The sequence below is a fragment of the Lampris incognitus genome, chromosome 1 (assembly GCF_029633865.1).
Source record: "Lampris incognitus isolate fLamInc1 chromosome 1, fLamInc1.hap2, whole genome shotgun sequence".
NCBI lineage: Eukaryota > Metazoa > Chordata > Actinopteri > Lampriformes > Lampridae > Lampris > Lampris incognitus.
The window spans coordinates 116,288,057-116,309,125 of record NC_079211.1 but is presented as its reverse complement, the minus strand read 5'-3'; the positions used below and the strand labels follow the sequence as shown (position 1 = coordinate 116,309,125).

The following is a 21,069-nucleotide window of genomic DNA, read 5'->3' as shown; positions in this document are numbered from 1 at the left end:
GAGCTGTTAGTGTTTCTAGTTGCACATTATTGTACTGTGCTGCACTGGAGTGCTACGAATGTGCGTTATTGTAAAAAATGTTTATTGTTTCTCATACAATACACTGAAGCAAAGGTAAAGCAATGTGTCCATCTCTTTCTCTTCATTTTCCCTTTTTATGGGTACAAAAACCACCCAGGAAAGTCTATGCTCCCAACAGATGGTCTTGAGATTAAAGGAAATAAAAATGGTGAGTGAAGAGAAGGCTTTTTTACATTATTTTTTTTAGCAACCTAAGTGCTGCTGGGAACTCCACAGAACACTAACAGATAACGGTGTGTGGCGTAGCGGACAAAGATGTGTGGTGTAGCAGGTGACTACCTAGCGGCACCTCTGTCTGTGGTGCTTCTTGGTCCAGCTCAGCCAGGTTCTGAGGGTCTGCAGACACTTTGAATAGAAGGTCCATGGGCAATGTGTCAGCTGCTCTGCAGTAGTCCCTGTCACACACACAGACAGGCAGATCCAGACAGGAAACAGCTCGACCAGACACAGAAGCACTGACACATACTGATCAAACCATGTTGGCTATCAACAGTATGTATTACTTCAGTCTGGAATTCATTTCTTTATAACTGTTTTTCCACAAACCCCACCCATCATCCTTACCTTGGATTGTCTCTTTCAGCAGAGGAGTGAGAGGACAGGTCTGACTGGTGGGATCTTCTGTCCTCCGGTGGAGAGGAAGAATGGTACGACTCCAACTCTGAGGGGTCAGACAGACAGACAGATAGACACACTACAGTTACTCATATATCTGAAATATGAACTGAATATCCTTTCTCCAGACGTGAAGCCGTAACCTGTTATGCAGTCAGAGGTAGTTGCCTTATAAAGCCCAGACAGCCCCTCTGTGATGGGATGGATAGTGGTTTTCTACAGGATTTTATAAAGCCCAGACAGCCCCTCTGTGATGGAGTGGATAGTGGTTTTCTACAGGATTTTATAAAGCCCAGACAGCCCCTCTGTGATGGAGTGGATAGTGGTTTTCTACAGGATCTTATAAAGCCCAGACAGCACCTCTGTGATGGAATGGGTAGTGGTTTTCTACAGGATTTTATAAAGCCCAGACAGCCCCTCTGTGATGGAGTGGATAGTGGTTTTCTACAGGATCTTATAAAGCCCAGACAGCACCTCTGTGATGGGATGGATAGGGGTTTTCTACAGGATTTTATAAAGCCCAGACAGCCCCTCTGTGATGGAGTGGATAGTGGTTTTCTACAGGATCTTATAAAGCCCAGACAACCCCTCTGTGATGGAGTGGATAGTGGCTTTATAAGATCCTGTATAAAGCCCAGACAGCCCCTCTGTGATGGAGTGGATAGTGGTTTTCTACAGGATCTTATAAAGCCCAGACAGCCCCTCTGTGACTGTGTGGATAGTGGTTTTATACAGGATCTTATAAAGCCCAGACAGCCCCTCTGTGATGGAGTGGATAGTGATTTTCTACAGGATCTTATAAAGCCCAGACAGCCCCTCTGTGATGGAGTGGATAGTGGATTTCTGCAGGATCTTATAAAGCCCAGACAGCCCCTCTGTGATGGAGTGGATAGTGGTTTTCTACAGGATCTTATAAAGCCCAGACAGCCCCTCTGTGATGGAGTGGATAGTGGTTTTCTACAGGATCTTATAAAGCCCAGACAGCCCATCTGTGATGGAGTGGATAGTGGCTTTATAAGATCCTGTATAAAGCCCAGACAGCCCCTCTGTGATGGAGTGAGTAGTGGTTTTCTACAGGATCTTATAAAGCCCAGACAACACCTCTGTGATGGAGTGGGTAGTGGTTTTCTGCAGGATCTTATAAAGCCCAGACAGCCCCTCTGTGATGGAGTGGATAGTGGTTTTCTGCAGGATCTTATAAAGCCCAGACAGCCCCTCTGTGATGGAGTGGATGGTGGTTTTCTGCAGGATCTTATAAAGCCCAGACAGCACCTCTGTGATGGAGTGGGTAGCAGTTTTCTACAGGATCCTCTGAATCTAAAAGACAAACCTTGGTGCTTCATGTCAGTTCTTTAAAAAGGCCAGTTGTGTATTATTATGTGGATATGTAAACACTCCAGAAGTCTTTACTGTGATCAGACAGCTGTGTGATGAATAACAGTGCCTTCTGAAAGGAATGTGTGTGGAAGCCTTCAGTGCTGGTGTGAATCCATCAGTGCTGGTGTGAATCCACCAGTGCTGGTGTGAATCCATCAGTGCTGGTGTGAATCCACCAGTGCTGGTGTGAGTCGATGTTTACATGGTGGTATGACAACAACGTTGGATTCTTTCTTTTCCAAGTAGTGACTAGCAGAAATAAGATGAAGTGGATGATGAATCATCAGAGGGAGCCTGCGGTATTCTCCAGGCAGTTATTCTGGGCTTTATTTGGCACATGTGATTATTTCATTTGAAGCGAGCGCCGACAGCCGTGCCTTTACTGACGCCCTAGCTGCCATCACAGGTTTGTCCGGTGGCACTGGGACTCTGCAGATGCAGAGGAAAGGAAAGAAGAAAGCACGGGGAGAGAAGAAAGCAGGAAAACAGAAAGGACCGGAAGATTCCAGAAGCTTTGTGGACCAAGAACCATGTCATAAAATGACCAAGTGGAACCAAAAGAAAATGAATGAAAGAATGCCGTTAGAGTTCCCACAAAAACTGACATACTGCAAAAAAAAAAAACAAACAAACAAAAAAAATAAACAAACTTGGAGAACAAACAGATTTGTTACTCACAGCTGTGTTTGGCAACTCCACCTTCATTTCTGGACGAGTTAGAGGTCAGTCAGTATGAAAGAAGTGATAAGCTGGGTCCACCATTACATTTTCACAAGGGACCGTTTGTTAATTCTCTTTTTGTTTAATCAGCATTACAGGCGGTCTGCATGTAATGCTGCAGCTAGAAGCGATGTCCTGTGAAAAGTGATAACCACCCAGAGTGAGAGAGAGAGAGCGAGAGAGATGGGAGGGAGATGGAGATGGAGAAATATAGATGAGAGAGAGGGAGAGGGAGAGAGATGGAGAAATATAGATGAGAGAGAGGGAGAGAGATGGAGAGATGGAGAGAGAGGGAGAGTGAGGGAGAGAGAGATGGAGAAATATAGATGAGAGAGAGGGAGAGTGAGGGAGAGAGAGATGGAGAAATATAGATGAGGGAGAGGGAGAGGGAGAGGGAGAGATGGAGAGAGAGATGGAGAGAGTGAGAGGGAGAGAGATGGAGACAGAGGGAGAGATATAGATGGAGAGAGAGCCAGACAGAGAGAGATGGAGAGAGGAAGCGTGAGGGAGAGAGAGAGAGATGGAGAAATATAGATGAGAGAGAGGGAGAGAGATGGAGAGAGAGTGAGTGAGAGGGAGAGAGGGAGAGATATAGATGGAGAGAGATGGAGAGCGAGAGATGGCAAGAGAGAGAGATAGATAGAGAGTGAGAGTGAGAGAGATGGAGAGAGGGAAAGATATAGATGGAGAGAGCCAGACAGAGACAGCGATGGAGAGAGAGAGAGAGAGAGAGAGAGAGAGAGAGAGAGAGGGAGCCCATATGACAGAAGTAAAATAAAAGTAAGGATGATCCATCCAGTGAAACAAAGATGGCACATGGGCAGTGACGTTTGTAATAAAGAGCTAGCTGTGATTTTAATGACTCATGAAGATGACCATGGGGACATAAAGACGACTACATGGACATACAGATGACTACGTGGACATAAAGATGACCATGTGGACAGGCACACACATCACCTGATCTGACTTACAGATCCAATGTTTCCCTCAGCTGGGTGGGCTGTCCAGGTATACCTGGACTTCCGTCTTAACAATCTGCTGTCTTTTTTCATTTGTTTGAGAATACAACACCATCTAGGGTTAGTTTTTAGACAAACTCCCTCCTTCACCCCTCCCTCATCCCTTGCTCCATAGTGTGCTATGCAGCATGCTCAGCCCAGGCGAGGAGGGAACGAGCACAACTCCACCTCCTCTGCTGAGAACCAGAGAGACACTCCTCTGGCCCTCAGTAGTAGAAACCATGCTCTAGTACTGTATTTCTCTATGGGTTGTTGTTACCAAAGAAATGGACTAACTAGGTTAACTAAGGTTAGGTTACTTATTTTTCATACACCAAAGCACTTTTTAACAACACTACTACTACTACTACTACTACTACTACCTCTGGCTGCTCCCGTTAGGGGGCGCCACAGTGTATCATCCGTTTCCATCTCTTCCTGTCTTCTACATCTTCCTCTGTCACACCAGCCACCTGCATGTCCCCCTCACCACATCCATAAACCTCCTCTTTGGCCTTCCTCTTCTCCTTTTCCCTGGCAGCTCCATATTCAGCATCCTTCTCCCAGTATACCCAGCATCTCTCCTCCACACATGTCCAAACCATCTCAATCTTGCCTCTCTTGCTTTGTCTCCAAACCGTCCAACCTGAGCGGTCCAACTAATATACTCGTTCCTCATCCTGTCCATCTTCGTCACTCCCAGTGAAAATCTTAGCATCTTCAACTCTGCCACCTCCAGCTCCACCTCCTGTCTTTTCATCAGTGCCACTGTCTCCAAACCATATAACATAGCTGGTCTCACAAACCTCTTGTAAAGCTTCCCTTTAACTCTTGCTGGTACCCTTCTGTCACAAGTCACTCCTCACACTCTTCTCCACCCACTCCACCCTACCTGCACTCTCTTCTTCACCTCGCTTCTGCACTCCCCGCTACTTTAGACAGTTGACCCAAGTATTTAAACTCATCACCCTTCATCACCTCCACTCCTCATCCTCACCATTCCACTGTCCTCCCTCTCATTCACACATAGGTATTCCATCTTGCTCCTACTGACTTTCATTCCTCTTCTCTCCAGTGCATACCTCCACCTCTCCAGGGTCTCCTCAACCTACACCCTACTCTCACTAAAGACCACAATGTCATCCACAAACATCATAGACCACGGAGACTCCTGCCTGATCTTTTTAACAACACTAATAGACCTTTTTTGTGCCACTGCTGATGGGTCATGACACATGACCCCTGGCACTGGAAACACTGAGATCCCTAATTTTTTCCCAAACAGATTTTTGTTAACATTTATTGCATACATTTATTTGTCCAGGTTTTGCCAAGAAAATCAATCCACCTGACAGTTGTGGGAAAATAAGGTGCTGGTAAAGGGAGCATAGGCATAGGTGTGCCTTGTGTTGAGGCAAAAACACAAAACAAAACAATACGTCCATCTTGTATTTTGACCACAACAAAAGAATAATTTCCAGTTAGTTACTTGTGCTGCTTGTATACTGTGCACAAAGTGCACTGCCATGATGTAACACTGAATATGAGACCACGATTGTCTGGGACCAGACACTCAGAGCACTGAGGACATTTCTGCACAAAATGTCCAGACCTTCTCAGGAAAACTTGTCATCTTTACCAGGTTCAAAGACGTGCCTGTTAGGGTTGATACTCCTGCCTGGGCCCCTGAGCAAGCCAACAGGGAAAACAACTGGACTTGGTCCCCTGGTGCTGTAGCTGCCCGCTGCTCCTATACGATAGGATGGGTTATATGCAGAAGACACATTCAGCCCAGACAGCATCCGGATGTGGGCCACTTCAGGCAGTGATGTGGCACTGGTAGTCTTCTTCTGGCCTTGACAAAATGGAAGTGAGCCTGAAGTGGCCCACATGTATAATAGCAAATATGGCCCAAATATGCCAAATCAAATGTGGGCCTTTTTTGGCAAAGATGCGGTGCTCTCAGCAAGATGTGATCTGGATGTGACCATAAAGTGGCCCTTGTGGTAAATGGTGAACATGGCCCAAATATCACACAACAAATATGGGCCACCTTTGGCAAATATGTGGCATTGCTATGGCTTAGTTTTGGCCCAGATCTGGAAAACAGGAGTGGACCGCCCAAGTGCCATCATTCCACGCGGTATGTGGGCTGGATGAAAGAAAGATGAAAGTCGTGCGTGGGACGGGTCCGGGCCACAGCAATTTTGCTATCTGGGATTGTAAGAATACAATGACAAAATAACTTGGCTTTCATTCATCCTTGAAAGACTGCAGTGGGCAGATACTCATGTTGGATGGACACTGGCATGGTGAAGAAGTGTCCTCTTTCCCTGGTTTCAACTGTACTAGCCACATAGAGAGAATTCATGACCATGTGTGGGGTGTGTGTCCCCTTTTGTTAACCTTGCGAATCGAGTGGCCCATTGTGGTAGTGGGTGTACGTCTTAGGCAGGCGTAAGGTACAGTCAAGAAATACAAATGCATTATCAGTATTAATACGAAGACAAGGAGTACTGTGATGAGAACTTCAGGTTGGCTATCTTGCTATTTATCTGCTGTCATCACCTTCTTTACCAACATTATCAGACAGACCCACATGGCACATGAGTTGGAGCCCAGTTCCTGGGGGCTGAGCATGTTCCAGCTCTTCAATATCCCAGAAAGCTGAATCAGTTCTTATGGACACAGCATAGTGGGATGAACTGGTTCAACCTTCTGGGATTTCCTTACCTGGATTATTGAGAATGCATCAAGGCACTTCTCCGATGCCTTACCAGCTACTGCTCCTACCCAAGCTGCAGTTAAACACCTGATTATGTCTGAATGCAACCCCAGTCATTCCACATAAAGCTACTGCCAGCAAGGGACTTGCCTTTTCTTCTGACTGACTTCCTTAATGTTCGGTAAAAGTTTAGTAATTGTTGCACATTCTTCATGTTTGTTTGGAACACACAGCTGAGATGGCTGCTCATACAGAGAAGATTATGCGGTTTGGTTGTGTGGGCAAATGTTTTTTGGTGCGCAAAAATGTGTGCCTGCTTTTTTTGTTTGCTTGTGGGCATGAAATTGTTGGCACCTTTAGCATACGTCTTTACAGCGTGTCGAGGTTTGTGTGTGAGGATGTAATCTGCGCTGAGCTGAGTCCTCAGTTCCTGCTCCTGTATTGTCTCTGTCCTCCAGAAGCTCCCTGATTTTCCTGCTTCATGCAGGTGTTTGGTTCATTGTCTGATTGTCTTCACCCTTTTACGCAGGTTTAAGTTCCCCACTCTCCTTTGTGCTTTGCTTAGTTTTCATGTGTCGTCATCCCTGTGTTCACTTGTGTGCTTTGCCACTAGTCCTATCGTGTCGAGCACTTTAGTCCCCATCTTCTCTTGGTGTTTTAGACTGTACTCAAACCAGATCAGCTTTAAATAAAGCTGCCAGTCTTCGCTCCTGTTACTCCTCCCTTGTCTCTCCGTGCCTGGTCTCCATTCTGTCAGTGACCTCACACAGTTTGATACGAGGTGTAGCTTTAGTTCTCAGAGCAGGGCTGATGGTTTGGCAGGTATGTTAAAATGATGAAGCATCAGTGTGTGAAGACAGTGTCTGTGGTCCTGCCATGATCCCACTGTCTGTGGCCCTACAGACACACAGCCACATACAGAGCAAAAGGGTTTAGCTTAAAATGTATTACTTTTAACTTATTTTATCTGTATTGTTGTTGAGTATTATTGTTTCCCTTGTTTTTAAAGCACTTTGAGCTGCATTTTATGTATGAAAGGTGCTATAAAAATAAAGTTTATTATTATTATTTGTATTATTATTATTATTAAAAGACCCAAAAGTATTGTAACGACTACAAATGACCAGACTCGTTAGCCCTTGGCTAAAGGGGTCGAACACTTTAGTTGACTGGTTAAAGTAGTCGCCCGTGGTGCGGGCGACCTGGGTCCACATCCCGGCTGTGGTGGTTCCCGGCTGCCCCCTGAATTCGCTACAGTATTATAGGACACTGGATTAAGAGTCCCTTCACATACACTTTATACACAATCATCAACACAACCAGAGGAATATTTATGTGCTAACAAGTTGTTGAAGAGGAATGGATTGAAGCACGTTCTCACAGAGAAGTAGATATTCAATCTTGTGTACACATGCACATCCAATACAACAAACCCACAAATAACAAACAACAAACAACAACAAACAAATAAATTGACAGAGAATGCTGTATTATTGTCCATTCCTGCATGGGAATTAACCATCCTAACAGTCCAATACAGGTCACAGAACTGGTGGCACTGGTTATTTGTTGGAAAACTGGGCGTCAGTGTGAAGTGAGAGATTTACATAGCGATAACCTGAGCATAAAAAAACTGCATTCTTATACATGGGAAAGCAAGGTGGTAGATGCTATCTACCAACTGATCCTGACAAAACCAAGCTGACACCTTTCAACATAGTTTTCAGGTGCAGGAAGCTGCATCTCTCACACTGACAGGTCCCATCAGCCGCCCAGCCAAGCAGCTACACACACGACACATGGCACATAAGTGACACATAAACATGGCGCATGGCACATAAACATGACACATGACACATTAACATGGCACATGACACATGGAAAATGACACATGACACATGACACATCACATAGCACATGGCACATGACATATGACACATGGCACATAACATGACATATGATGCATGACATGGCACATAACACATGGCACATTACATAGCACAAGACACATGGCATAAGACACATGGCACATGACACATGGCACATGACACATGGCACATGAACATATTCCACAGCTCATTGGTGTGGAGTATTTAGTCTCAGAGTGAAAACAGTGCATGTATGCACATGCCAGAAAGAGAAAACCAGAGAATAAGTGTGATCACACTGATATGGCACATGTATGGCACAGACAATGACAAGTTCACTGCTAGGAAAATAAATCAGCATTTATCTCAGTCACTCTATGCATTGGGGTTTGTCAAGCTACTTTAAAGCTTTAAACCTTTGTCTGAAAATGTAAAACTATTAAGGCATTTGAAAATAAGTCAGCTACATGTGATAGCTGTTCAAATGGGAAAAGAAACCAACACACTGCACGTGTGCACTACCACAATACAATGTCTACTTCAATTGCAAGTATTCAATTTAAATACTTAATAAACCACACAATTCAAAGTAAATCATGATTAAAATACTTTATTTGGATTAAAGGATTAAGGTGATTTTAATACTTTTTTTCAAAAAGTTAAAATATTGGGGGCAGTAGAAAACAGAAGTTTTACAGGGTTTTGTGGAGAGGCACAGCTGTTTTATAGCATCTTATAAGGCAACCAATCACTACATGCGTGTGTCTGGGCAGGTCCTTCATCTAAAAGAATGACATATTATCTGGAAGAGAACACAGACAAACAATTCCCCTTTCAGCGATTATAGAAATCGCTTCTTATTGACAAGATGATTTATAAAAATCAATATGGTCAATTCAGTTCCAATGATGAGTTTCACATTTCTGTAACTTCCTGAACAGCAGTTCTCTGAGCTACAGCCAACAGGCAGCAATCTGCTGTGTGGTTAATAAACGACTGTAGCTTGACTGGTTTCTAAGGCACTGCGAACAGAAAGCTGACACTGTTCACCTTCAGGTTTTATTTTTCATTCCTTCAAAGCATGGGAGTGTGTAAACAGGATCCATCCATCCATCCGTTATCCAAACCGCTTGTCCTTCCTTAAGGTCGCAGGATGCTGGAGCCTATCCCAGCAGTCACTGGGCGGCAGGCGGGGAGACACCCTGGACTGGCCGCCAGTCCATCACAGGGCCCACACACACACAGTCACACCTACGGACAATTTAGTACAGCCGATTGACCTGACCTGCATGTCTTTGGACTGTGGGAGGAAACCGGAGCCGCCGGAGGAAACCCACGCAGACACGGGGAGAACATGCAAACTCCACACAGAGGATGACCCGGGACGACCCCCAAGGTTGGACTACCCCGGGGTGCGAACCCAGGACGTTCTTGCTGTGAGGCGACCGCGCTAACCACTGCGCCACCGTGTCGCCCTAGTAAACAGGATCATGACTGTTTAATCTCAACTTCACAACTGAAGTAATACAAAAGAGTCCCTTATATACCAAATGTCTTAAATGACAAATTCTTTTATTCATCATACCGTGACGACGTTCAGGTTTGAGAACTGGCCTGATACAAAAAAAACGGTAAGAGAGAAAGGCCTATAAAATGACTTAATAGAACAGGCTATGTTATTTCATAATTTTCCAACCTATGCCCATAAATCATGACTGCAGTAATATGTAATGGATGTCAATAGTAATAGATGGTAATATGCAGGCAATATGGATGTCAGTGTAGCCCTGTCGTTAAGGTTTTGAGTCCGTCAGTGCAGCTGGTTCAATGACTCACCATCGTTATCCGAGTCAGAATCAGCGAGGGGTGGGATGCTGATCAGGGTCTGCTGATGGTCTCTCTGGATGACAAGCTGCAGTTTGCCTCTGGACCTCTCTATCAACTTCCCAGCATCATTCAGGGACAGGTTCTCTGTCACCGTCCCATTGATCTGCACACGGGACACATGACAGGGGGCGCTAGAGGCGTGACAAGGACTGAACTGTGTGTGTGTGTGTGTGTGTGTGTGTGTGTGTGTGTGTGTGTGTGCAAAAACGTTATTGTTATATGCCCTCTGAAAGTGAAGTTATGAAATCCTTTCAGGACGTGAAGAATTATTTCCTAATTTCAAAGCATGCTAAATAAATATGGTGGATTTGATGCTTTTTGTGACCTTGTGAAAGCAATTTAAATGTACAATCTGTGGGTGTCTGGGTAGCATGGCGGTCTACTCCGTTGCCTACCAACACAGGGATCACCTGTTCGAATCCCCGTGTTACCTCCGGCTTGGTCGGGCGTCCCTACAGACGCAATTGGCCGTATCTGCGGGTGGGAAGCTGAATGTGAGTATGAGTCCTGGTCGCTGCACTAGTGCCTCCTCTGGTCGGTCAGGGCACCTGTTTGGGGGGGGGGGGACTGGGAGGAATAGTGTGATCCTCCCACACTCCTCACTGTCAGGTGAAAAGAAGCGGCTGGCGACTCCACATGTATGGGAGGAGGCATGTGGTAGTCTGTAGCCCTCCCCGGGTTGGCAGAGGGGGTGGAGCAGCGACCGGGACAGCTCGGAAGAGTGTGGTAATTGGCCGGTTACAACTGGGAGAAAAAAAAAAACACACAAAAAAAAAGGAAAGAAAAAAAGTATTGTGTGTGCACCTTGAGAATAATGTCTCCCTCTTGCAGGTTTCCATCTTTGGCTGCCAGGCCGGTGCTCGTCATCTGCTTGATGAAGATCTGACTGCCAAGACGTAGCCCATACTCTGCATAAAGCAACACACACACACACACACACACATTAGTGCAACATTACCTCTCTATAAGTAGTACTGCGTGTTGATGAAGCAGACACTATTATAAAGTATGTAGTACTGCGTGTTGATGAAGCAGACACCATTATAAAGTATGTAGTACTATGTTGATGAAGCAGACACCATTATAAAGTATGTAGTACTGTGTGTTGATGAAGCAGACACCATTATAAAGTATGTAGTACTGTGTGTTGATGAAGCAGACACCATTATAAAGTATGTAGTAGTACTGCCTGTTGATGAAGCAGACACCATTATAAAGTATGTAGTACTGCGTGTTGATGAAGCAGACACCATTATAAAGTATGTAGTACTGTGTGTTGATGAAGCAGACACCATTATAAAGTATGTAGTACTGTATGTTGATGAAGCAGACACCATTATAAAGTATGTAGTACTGTGTTGATGAAGCAGACACCATTATAAAGTATGTAGTACTGTGTGTTGATGAAGCAGACACCATTATAAAGTATGTAGTACTGTGTGTTGATGAAGCAGACACCATTATAAAGTATGTAGTACTGTGTGTTGATGAAGCAGACACCATTATAAAGTATGTAGTAGTACTGCGTGTTGATGAAGCAGACACCATTATAAAGTATGTAGTACTGCGTGTTGATGAAGCAGACACCATTATAAAGTATGTAGTACTGTGTGTTGATGAAGCAGACACCATTATAAAGTATGTAGTAGTACTGCCTGTTGATGAAGCAGACACCATTATAAAGTATGTAGTACTGTGTGTTGATGAAGCAGACACCATTATAAAGTATGTAGTAGTACTGCGTGTTGATGAAGCAGACACCATTATAAAGTATGTAGTACTGCGTGTTGATGAAGCAGACACCATTATAAAGTATGTAGTACTGTGTGTTGATGAAGCAGACACCATTATAAAGTATGTAGTAGTACTGCGTGTTGATGAAGCAGACACCATTATAAAGTATGTAGTACTGTGTGTTGATGAAGCAGACACCATTATAAAGTATGTAGTACTGTGTGTTGATGAAGCAGACACCATTATAAAGTATGTAGTACTGCGTGTTGATGAAGCAGACACCATTATAAAGTATGTAGTACTGCGTGTTGATGAAGCAGACACCATTAAAGGTGCTGTGAGGGAGGACAGAATGATGTCACGCATCACAGGGACTTCTGAACAGCTTCTGAACAGCATGACAGTAATGTTAAGTCTCTGTTAAGCAGAGCATCGACTAACTTATGGTTTACAAACAGCAGTCAAACAACTCATCAAAAAACAGAGAGAAAATGTTTTGCGGTTCATGTCTCTGGTAGTTATGAAAGGCTGAGTCCAGTACCGAGATCTTTCTGTTTTCACTCAGAAGACTTCTGCAGAGACAGAACAACCTTGTCTCGGTGAGTTCTGCCTATCTTTAACAAATTCTCTCATGAGGTAAAACAGTCAATTTTCTCATCTCATCTCATCTTCAGCTCCTTCTCCGGGGTTGGGTCACGGTGGCAGCAGGCTACGTAGGGCACTCCAGATGTTCCTCTCCCCAGCAACGCCCTCCAGGTCCTCTTGAGGGATCCCCTAAGGCGTTCCCAGGCCAGTTTGGACATGTAGTCCCTCCAGCGAATTCTGGGTCTATCCCCGGGATGTCCTCCCAGTTGGACGTACTTGGTAAACCTCCAAAGGAAGGCGCCCAGGAGGCATCCTAATCAGATGCCCGAACCACCTCAACTAGCTCCTTTCGACGCGAAGGAGCAGCGGCTCTACTCCAAGCTCCCTCCGGATGTCCGAGCTCCTCACCCTATCTCTTAAGGCTGAGCCCAGACACCCTACGGAGGACACTCATTTCAGCCGCTTGTATCCACGATTTCACCCTTTCGGTCAAAACCCAAAGCTTATGACCATAGCTGGGGGTTGGAGCGAAAATTGACTGGTAAATTGAGAGCTTTGTCTCCCGGCTCAGCTCCCTCTTCACCACAACGGTCTGGTACAACGTCTGCATTACTGCTGATGCTGCACCAATCCATCTGTCAATCTCCCGCTCCATCATACACTCACTCATGAACAAGACCCCGAGATACTTGAACTCCTTCACTTGAGGCAACAACTCATTCCCAACCCGGAGGGAACAATCCACCATTTTCCACTTTTGTCATGGTAAACTGATTAAGCTCAATTCAATCCTTCAGTATATTAACTGTACCTTATATCAAACCTGTCAGTCCTGTAACTGACAAGCACCCAACTCCTGCTACCTCCATGGCAGAGAGGAACATGGACTGCTCTGAACAGGATGGGCAGGTGTTAGAAATCAGTGAGAGGAAGTCGAAAGAAAAGTAGAAACTAATCAGGTGGCTAAACAATCAACAAACGTACGCATCCCGCCTTATTGAATATACAGTAAATTATCTCGGTTAACCGGATAACCAGGCTGCGTGTGCAGGCAGGCGAAGCCAAATTGTCTTGAATTACCCCTGAGAGAACCACAAAACCACACAAGTAAAGCTACATGCCTTTCCCGTGTACATTTTATTTAGCACAAATAAAAATTAATTAATTAATTGTGTATATTCGGTGTGGTTAACATTTCTAAACAATCTGATTCAAATACCATGCCAAATCAATGTGGTTAGCCAACACATTAAATACTAACCAAAATATAGCTCGGACCACCAGGACCAGCTGCAGCAGCCTCAGAAAGCAGCACTGCTGCTCCAGGGACTTTCTGCCTCAGCTCACTGGCTCCTCACAGTGCAGGATATAGCTACACATATCCACAGTGCAGGATGTAGCTACACATATCCACAGTGCAGGATGTAGCTACACATATCCACAGTGCAGGATATAGCTCCACATATCCACAGTGCAGGATATAGCTATACATATCCACAGTGCAGGATATAGCTACACATATCCACAGTGCAGGATGTAGCTACACATATCCACATTGCAGGACGTAGCTACACATACCCACAGTGCAGGATATAGCTACACATATCCACAGTACAGGATATAGCTACTTATATCCACAGTGCAGGATATAGCTACACATACACACAGTGCTGGATGTAGCTACACATATCCACAGTACAGGATATATCTGTACACATGGGTTTGGACTGATAGAGTCAACAAATCCATTTAAGACATACAAACAATCGAGAAGAAGAATCTGAATGAGCAGAATCATTTTAAATGAATTCAAATACAAACGTGTCCCTCTGGACAGGAATAAAATTGTTGGATCACCTTTTTGTGCACCACCAAAAGTGTACAAGAAACAGGTAAGGTAAGCATAGGCAAGCAGGTTCGAAATTCACATACAGTCATACATACATTATCTGAACCGCTTATCCTGCTTTCAGGGTAGTGGGGATGCTGGACCCTAGCCCAGCAGTCATTGGGTGGCAGGCGGGGAGACACCCTGGACAGACTGCCAGGCCGTCACACAGCCCCCCCCCCCCACACACACACACACACATTCATACCTAGGGACAATTTAGTATGGTCGATTGACCTGACCTACATGTCTTTGGACTGTGGGAGGAAACCCACGCAGACACAGGGAGAACATGCAAACTCCACACAGAGGATGACCCGGGACGACCCCCAAGGTTGGACTACCTTGGGGCTCAAACCCAGAGCCTTCTTGCTGTGAGGTGACTGCACTAACCACTGCGCTACCATGCCGCCTCAAATTTACACTGAGGGCTGAGATCACTGGCATCATTGCCTCCTAAGAAATTAGAATAAACAAACAGCTCACATATCACACTGTCAGAACTGTATGAGGTTAATGATAGCGACAAGGCAGAATAGATGCGAAAATAAATTGGTTATTTGACAGAGACAAAGGTATGCAGAGTTGTCTACCTTCGCTGGGTGTGTTCTTCACCAACAGCACAGTGACAGGCTTCTCCAGTGGCTCAGGCTCTCTGGAGGATTTGGGGGAAGGAGGGTGAACCTGATGTTGGTCCCTGCCTCTGGCCTGGGTTGTACGTCTTCCACCTTCCTCCCCTCCTCGTTCATAACTGCTCCCTGGGTTATAAGCGTCGCATGTACTCCACCTGTCTCCACTCCATGCCCGCCTCTGATTCTTCTTACAGTCAGAGCGGGGTGTTGGTGACCGACCATAGCTCCTTCCCTTCCTGGATCTCTCTGGGCTGGAAGAGGCTCTCTCCTGACTCTTCCCTCGCTGGTTATAGTCCCATCCTCCTCTGTATTCAGGATCGAGGTGTCCCTTGTTGTCTGCTTTATGGTCTCGACCGCTGTCGTGGTGCCAGCCATTTTCGCGGTCGGCATCGTAGTAATGGGTGGAAGAGGGGTAGTCACAGCTATCTTCCGCTGGAGAGTGGGGCTGTCTTAGTGAATGGACTGCAACATTACGGGGTCTCTTCACCATCTGATAAGAAGACAGGACAAATAAAACCCTAGGTTAACAATCTTCAATGCTTGATGTTGCACAAAACTTATCCTAAGTCTGCAGTTCACTGTGCATGATGTACAGAGCTGTTGAACAACATTCCAAATAGCCACAACAGACGTCATCATTATTTGAACTGGACCCAGCAGTTGTTAAACCTGTCCAAACTATTCCTAGAAAGTGATCATCCTGGATTCCTATAAGATATGGATTTAAGTGGAACAAATGAGTGTTTTTGTGGTTGTGCAGTTTGCCTTTTTCTTTTCTTAAAAATATATCATTGAAATTTAAATAGGCCATTAGTGCAAGTACAACAACCACTGAATAATGTGTAAAGCACCAGGTAAATTAATGTCTGTGAATGTTCTCATTCATCCAGGTCATGGTTATCCAAAGGAGTTGAATCAAGTGCAAGTGGACTTGGTATATACCTGTGAAGACGTTTCGCCTCTCATCCAAGAGGCTTCCTCAGTTCGTGCCTTTCTGACTAGACCAAGCTAGTCTGAAGGTAAATTAATCCAAACCAAAATACATGGAATATATGAATACATGTCAACTCAAGACAAAACAAAGCAGAAATAAGACTTGGTCTACATCTAGTGTATGGCTGGACTGGGTATGGTCAGTGGCTGGTCAGTGTTAGACACTGTGGCCGGTTTGTTGAAGGACTAGTCAGCAGTAGAATATATAATGTTCATCTGCAGTGATCCCAGTAATATCTGTTGTTAAAATATAGTACTGAAGGAACAGACGACAGATGACATGCTACATTCGAGTAAAAAAAAAAATGTTATGTGTGTTTGGACAGAGTGAGTCTGTACTGAGTGTTTGGTCAGAGTGAGTCTGTACTGAGTGTTTGGTCAGAGTGAGTCTGTACTGAGTGTTTGGCCAGAGTGAGTCTGTACTGAGTGTTTGGCCCGAGTGAGTCTGTACTGAGTGTTTGGTTAGAGTGAGTGGTATTCAACTATGGACTCTCCCTCATGCCTCTCAGCGCATGGAGAGCTGTTTTCTCTCCTACTCTGCTCCATGCTGAACTGTTACAGTGCATAACCAGACGTGGAAAAAGCAGTAAAGTATTCTGTTCTTAGTGTTTCGGTAGTACCCACAAGCAGTAATATATTCCACTTGTTACCGTGCGATAAATGTGGAATGAGCTGGAACTGCTACACCAATTCATTTTGAAAGAGCAACGGTCAGTAGGGAAACTCCCACTTCTGTGTTTACCGGCGACGTTGTTGGTAGGCTGACCAATCATGTAAAACTTCAGTGACATCGTCAGTCACCTGATCCAGCAGCCCAATTGTGTAACTTGTTCACCCAGTCACTAACATGATCACTCAGTCACTCTCAAGATCATGGACAGACATTCACAGTTGCAGGACTGGGCCCGCTGGCCGGTCCAGCCAAAAAAGAATTAAAAGGAAAGAAGAAAAAACATTGGGGAAAAAAGCAGTGAACATATTATGACAGAGAGAGAAAAAGAGAGAGAAAGAGAGAGAGAGAGAGAGAGAGAGAGAGAGAGAGAGAGAGAGAGAGAGAGAGAGAGAGAGAAGGGGAGAGTGGTGGCGCAGGGTATTGGCAGGGTAGTCCAAAGGTGGATTATATTGGTTCACGAGCTCCATTACCATCCCTGTCCCCAATAAACCCTGTATCACAGGATTAAATAAATATAGGCCCATTATCCGAATGTCTGTGGTCATGAAATCCTCCGAGAGACTGGTGTTGGCCACCTGAAGGAAATCACAGGCCCCCTGCTCGACCCCCTGCAGTTTGCCTACCGAGCAAACAGGTCAGTGGATGATGCAGTCAACATGGAATTGTAATACATCTTCCAACACCTCACTTCCCCAGGGACATATTAAAGGGTCCTGTTTGGACTTCAGGTCAGCGTTCAACACCACCATCCCAGAGGTTCTCCACTCCAAACTCTCCCAGCTCACTGTACAAACCCCCATCTGCCAGTGGATTAAAAAATTCCTGACAGACGGGAGGCAGCTAGTGAGGCTGGGGAAAATCACATCCAGCACCCTGAAAATCAGCACTGGCGCCCCCCCAGGGATGTGTGCTCTCCCCTCTACTCTTCTCCCTCTACACGAATGACTGCACTTCAGGTGACCTGTCAGTTAAACTCTTGAAGTTTGCCGACAACACAACCATCATCGGCCTTATCCAGGATCGTGATGAGTATGCATATAGACAGGAGGTTGATCAGCTGGCCATTTGGTGTGGCCACAACAACCTGGAGCTGAACATGCTCATACTCAACAGCACGGTGTCTACCGTGAAAACCTACAGATTTCTGGGTTCCACAATATCCCAGGGCCTAAGGTGGGCATCAAACATAGACACAATCATCAAAAGGCCCAGCAGAGGATGTACTTTCTCCACCAGCTCAAGAAATTCAACCTGCCTCAGGAACTGTTGATCCAGTTCAATAATCCAGTCTGTCCTCTGCACATCCATCACTGCCTGGTTTGGATCAGCCACCAAACAGGACAGGGACACTACAGTGGACAGTTAAGTCTGCAGAGAAAATCACTGGTGCCAACCTGCCCTCCATTCAGGACTTATACACCTCCAGACTCAGGAAACAGGCAGGCAACATCACTGCAGACCCATCACACCCTGGTCACAACCTGTTCCAACTCCTCCCCTCTGGTAGGCAGAGAGTACTGTACCCCAAAACAACCAGATATAAAAACAGTTTCTTTCCACAGGCTGTCATTCAAATGAACCCTTAACACTGTCAAATAAATCCAACTATTTTGTATATACTGTACTGTAAATTGTACGCATACTAGTACACTGTCATGTACATCTACCCCAGTCATGTATGTAAGTAACCTGCTAACATCTATTTAAGCATCTGTGATATATTCTCTGCACCATTGCACTTTATCACCTCTTATTTCACCTGTATATAGTCAATCCTTGTGTAAATATCTGAAGAGTATTCTATGTAAAGGATGCTGAGCAAGTCATGAAACTGGAGTCAAATTCCATGCATGTGCAAACCTACGTGGCCAATAAACATGACTCTGACAATGGAGATGCTCTTGGATTTCCTGGGTTTGACCTTCAACCATGTCATGTTGGAATGAAGTTTTTCCAGCAGATGCTTTGTGCATGTGTGACCGGTGTACTTTTTCATTGCGTTGTGTAGGAAAGACAGGACAACTTCTCTCATGCATGGGATCTGTATTCTGTCGCATATAAATGAAACAGGACAGGTTTCAGAAAACATCAGATCAGCTCCTGCTGTAGCCTCTTTCTACATGTCCAAAGCGGAAAAGAGCGGGTAGCTAGCAACACAATTTTTTTTACAAAAAGAAATAAAACATACCTGTCGCATATAAACAAAACAGGACAGGTTTCAGAAAACGTCAGATCAGCTCCTGCTGTAGCCTCTTTCTACATGTCCAAAGTGGGAAAGAGCTCGTAGCTAGCAACACAATTTTTTTTACAAAAAGAAATAAAACATACCTGTCACATATAAACAAATCAGGACAGGTTTCAGAAAATGTCAGATCAGCTCCTGCTGTAGCCTACGCAAAAAATCGGGACCCACATTAGACATAAGACACATTAGGAATGGATAAAATAAATTACAGGGGCAGACAAAATGAACAGATACCTCTTTCTACATGTCCAAAGCGGGAAAGAGGCAGAAGTCAGGGGCAACATATGTTTTGGAGCTACTAACAGGAAATGGGGTCACAACAAGGAGGGGCTACTACAAGCGTTTCCTGATGACATAATAAAATAAAATAACAATGTTGGCAATGAAAATAATAATAATAATAATCATGTAGTGATACTTCGTGTAATTATATAACATTTTTTGGTTGACGTTTTTAACCATGCTACACATGCAATGGTTGAGGTCGGATGGGAGATAGGAAGTAGTAGCTAGACAGACAAACGGATGGACGCACAGACAGACACATGGACAGATAGGCAGACAGATAGACTTTATTGATCCCAAATTGGGAAATTCATGTGTTACAGCAGCATGGATGCACAAGCCAGTGCATTCTTAGTGCCGGTCCCAAGACCAGATAAATGGGGAGGGTTGCATCAGGACGGGCATCCAGCGTAAAATCTTTGCCAAATCAAATATGTGGATCATAAATAAGATAGGTTGAGGCCCGGGTTACCAACGACCGCCACAAGTACTGCTGGCCAGCAGGGTGCTGGTGGAAACTATGCTACTGTTGGGCGAAAGAGAAGGAGAGGGGGAAGGCATGGCCGGGGGCAGTGGGAGAGGAGGAAGGGTAGGAGTGTGGAGGTGAGAGCCGGAACTTTGAATGTTGGCGCTATGACTGGTAAAGGGAGGGAGCTGGCTGATATGATGGAAAGAAGAAAGGTAGGCATACTGTGTGTGCAAGAGACCAGGTCAAAAGGGAGTAATGCCAGAAGCACCGGAGGTGGGTTCAAACTCTTCTACCATGGTGCGAATGGGAGGAGAAATGGAGTAGGGATAATTCTGAAGGAGGAGTATAACAAGAGTGTGCTGGAAGTGATGAGAGTGTCAGACAGAGTGATTAAGCTGGAAATTAGAGGTGTATTGATGAATGTTATCAGCGCATATGCCCCGCAAGTTGGGTGTGAAATGGAAGAGAAAGAAGAATTCTGGAGTGAGTTGGATGAAGTCGTGGAGAGCGTACCCAAGGAGGAGAGTGTGGCGAATCGAGCAGACTTCAGTGGACATGTTGGTGAAGGGAACAGAGGTGATGAGGAGGTGATGGGTAGGTATGGTGTCAAAGAGAGAAATGTGGAAGGACAGATGGTGGTAGATTTTGCGAAAAGGATGGAAATGGCTGTGGTGAATACATATTTCAAGAAGAGGGAGGAACACAGGGTGACGTACAAGTGTGGAGGAAAGTGCACACAGGTGGACTATATCTTATGTAGAAGGCGCGATCTGAAAGGGATTGGAGACTGCAAGGTGGTGACAGGGGAGAACATAGTGAGGCAGCATTGGATGGTGGTCTGTAGGATGACTTTGGAGACCAAAAAGAAGAAGTGAGTGAAGGCAGAGCCAAGGATCAAAGGGTGGAAGTTGAAGAAGGAAGACTGTTGTGTGGAGTTCAGGGAGGAGGTAAGACAGACACTGGGTTGTAGTGAAGAGTTGCCAGATGGCTGGCCAACTACTGCAGAAATAGTGAGGGAGACAGCTAGGAAGGTACTTGGTGTCATCAGGACAGAGGAAGGAAGACAAGGAGACTTGGTGGTAGAATGAGGAAGTACAGCAAAGTATACAGAGGAAGAGGTTGGCAAAGAAGAAGTGGGATAGTCAGAGAGATGAAGAAAGTAGACAGGAGTTCAAGGAGATGCAACATGAAGCGAAGAGAGAGGTGGCAAAGGAAAAGGCGTATGGTGCGTTGTATGAGGTTAGACACTAAGGAAGGAGAAAAGGATTTGTACCAATTGCCTAGACAGAGG

The 21,069-nt window shown here is 45.1% G+C and overlaps 1 protein-coding gene across 1 annotated transcript in view; it reads right to left on the bottom strand.

Annotated features, from left to right (window-relative positions):
• The window catches only part of LOC130111823 (tight junction protein ZO-2-like), a 178,819-nt gene that overhangs the window by 79,396 nt on the left and 78,354 nt on the right, over positions 1-21,069 (bottom strand). Inside the window, exons 6-10 of the mRNA XM_056279117.1 lie at positions 15,075-15,603; positions 11,079-11,182; positions 10,224-10,377; positions 646-742; positions 361-476 (exon numbers count right to left, since the gene is read on the bottom strand). Coding sequence (XP_056135092.1) covers positions 361-476; positions 646-742; positions 10,224-10,377; positions 11,079-11,182; positions 15,075-15,603 — 1,000 coding nt within the window. The remainder of the gene's footprint in view (positions 1-360; positions 477-645; positions 743-10,223; positions 10,378-11,078; positions 11,183-15,074; positions 15,604-21,069) is intronic.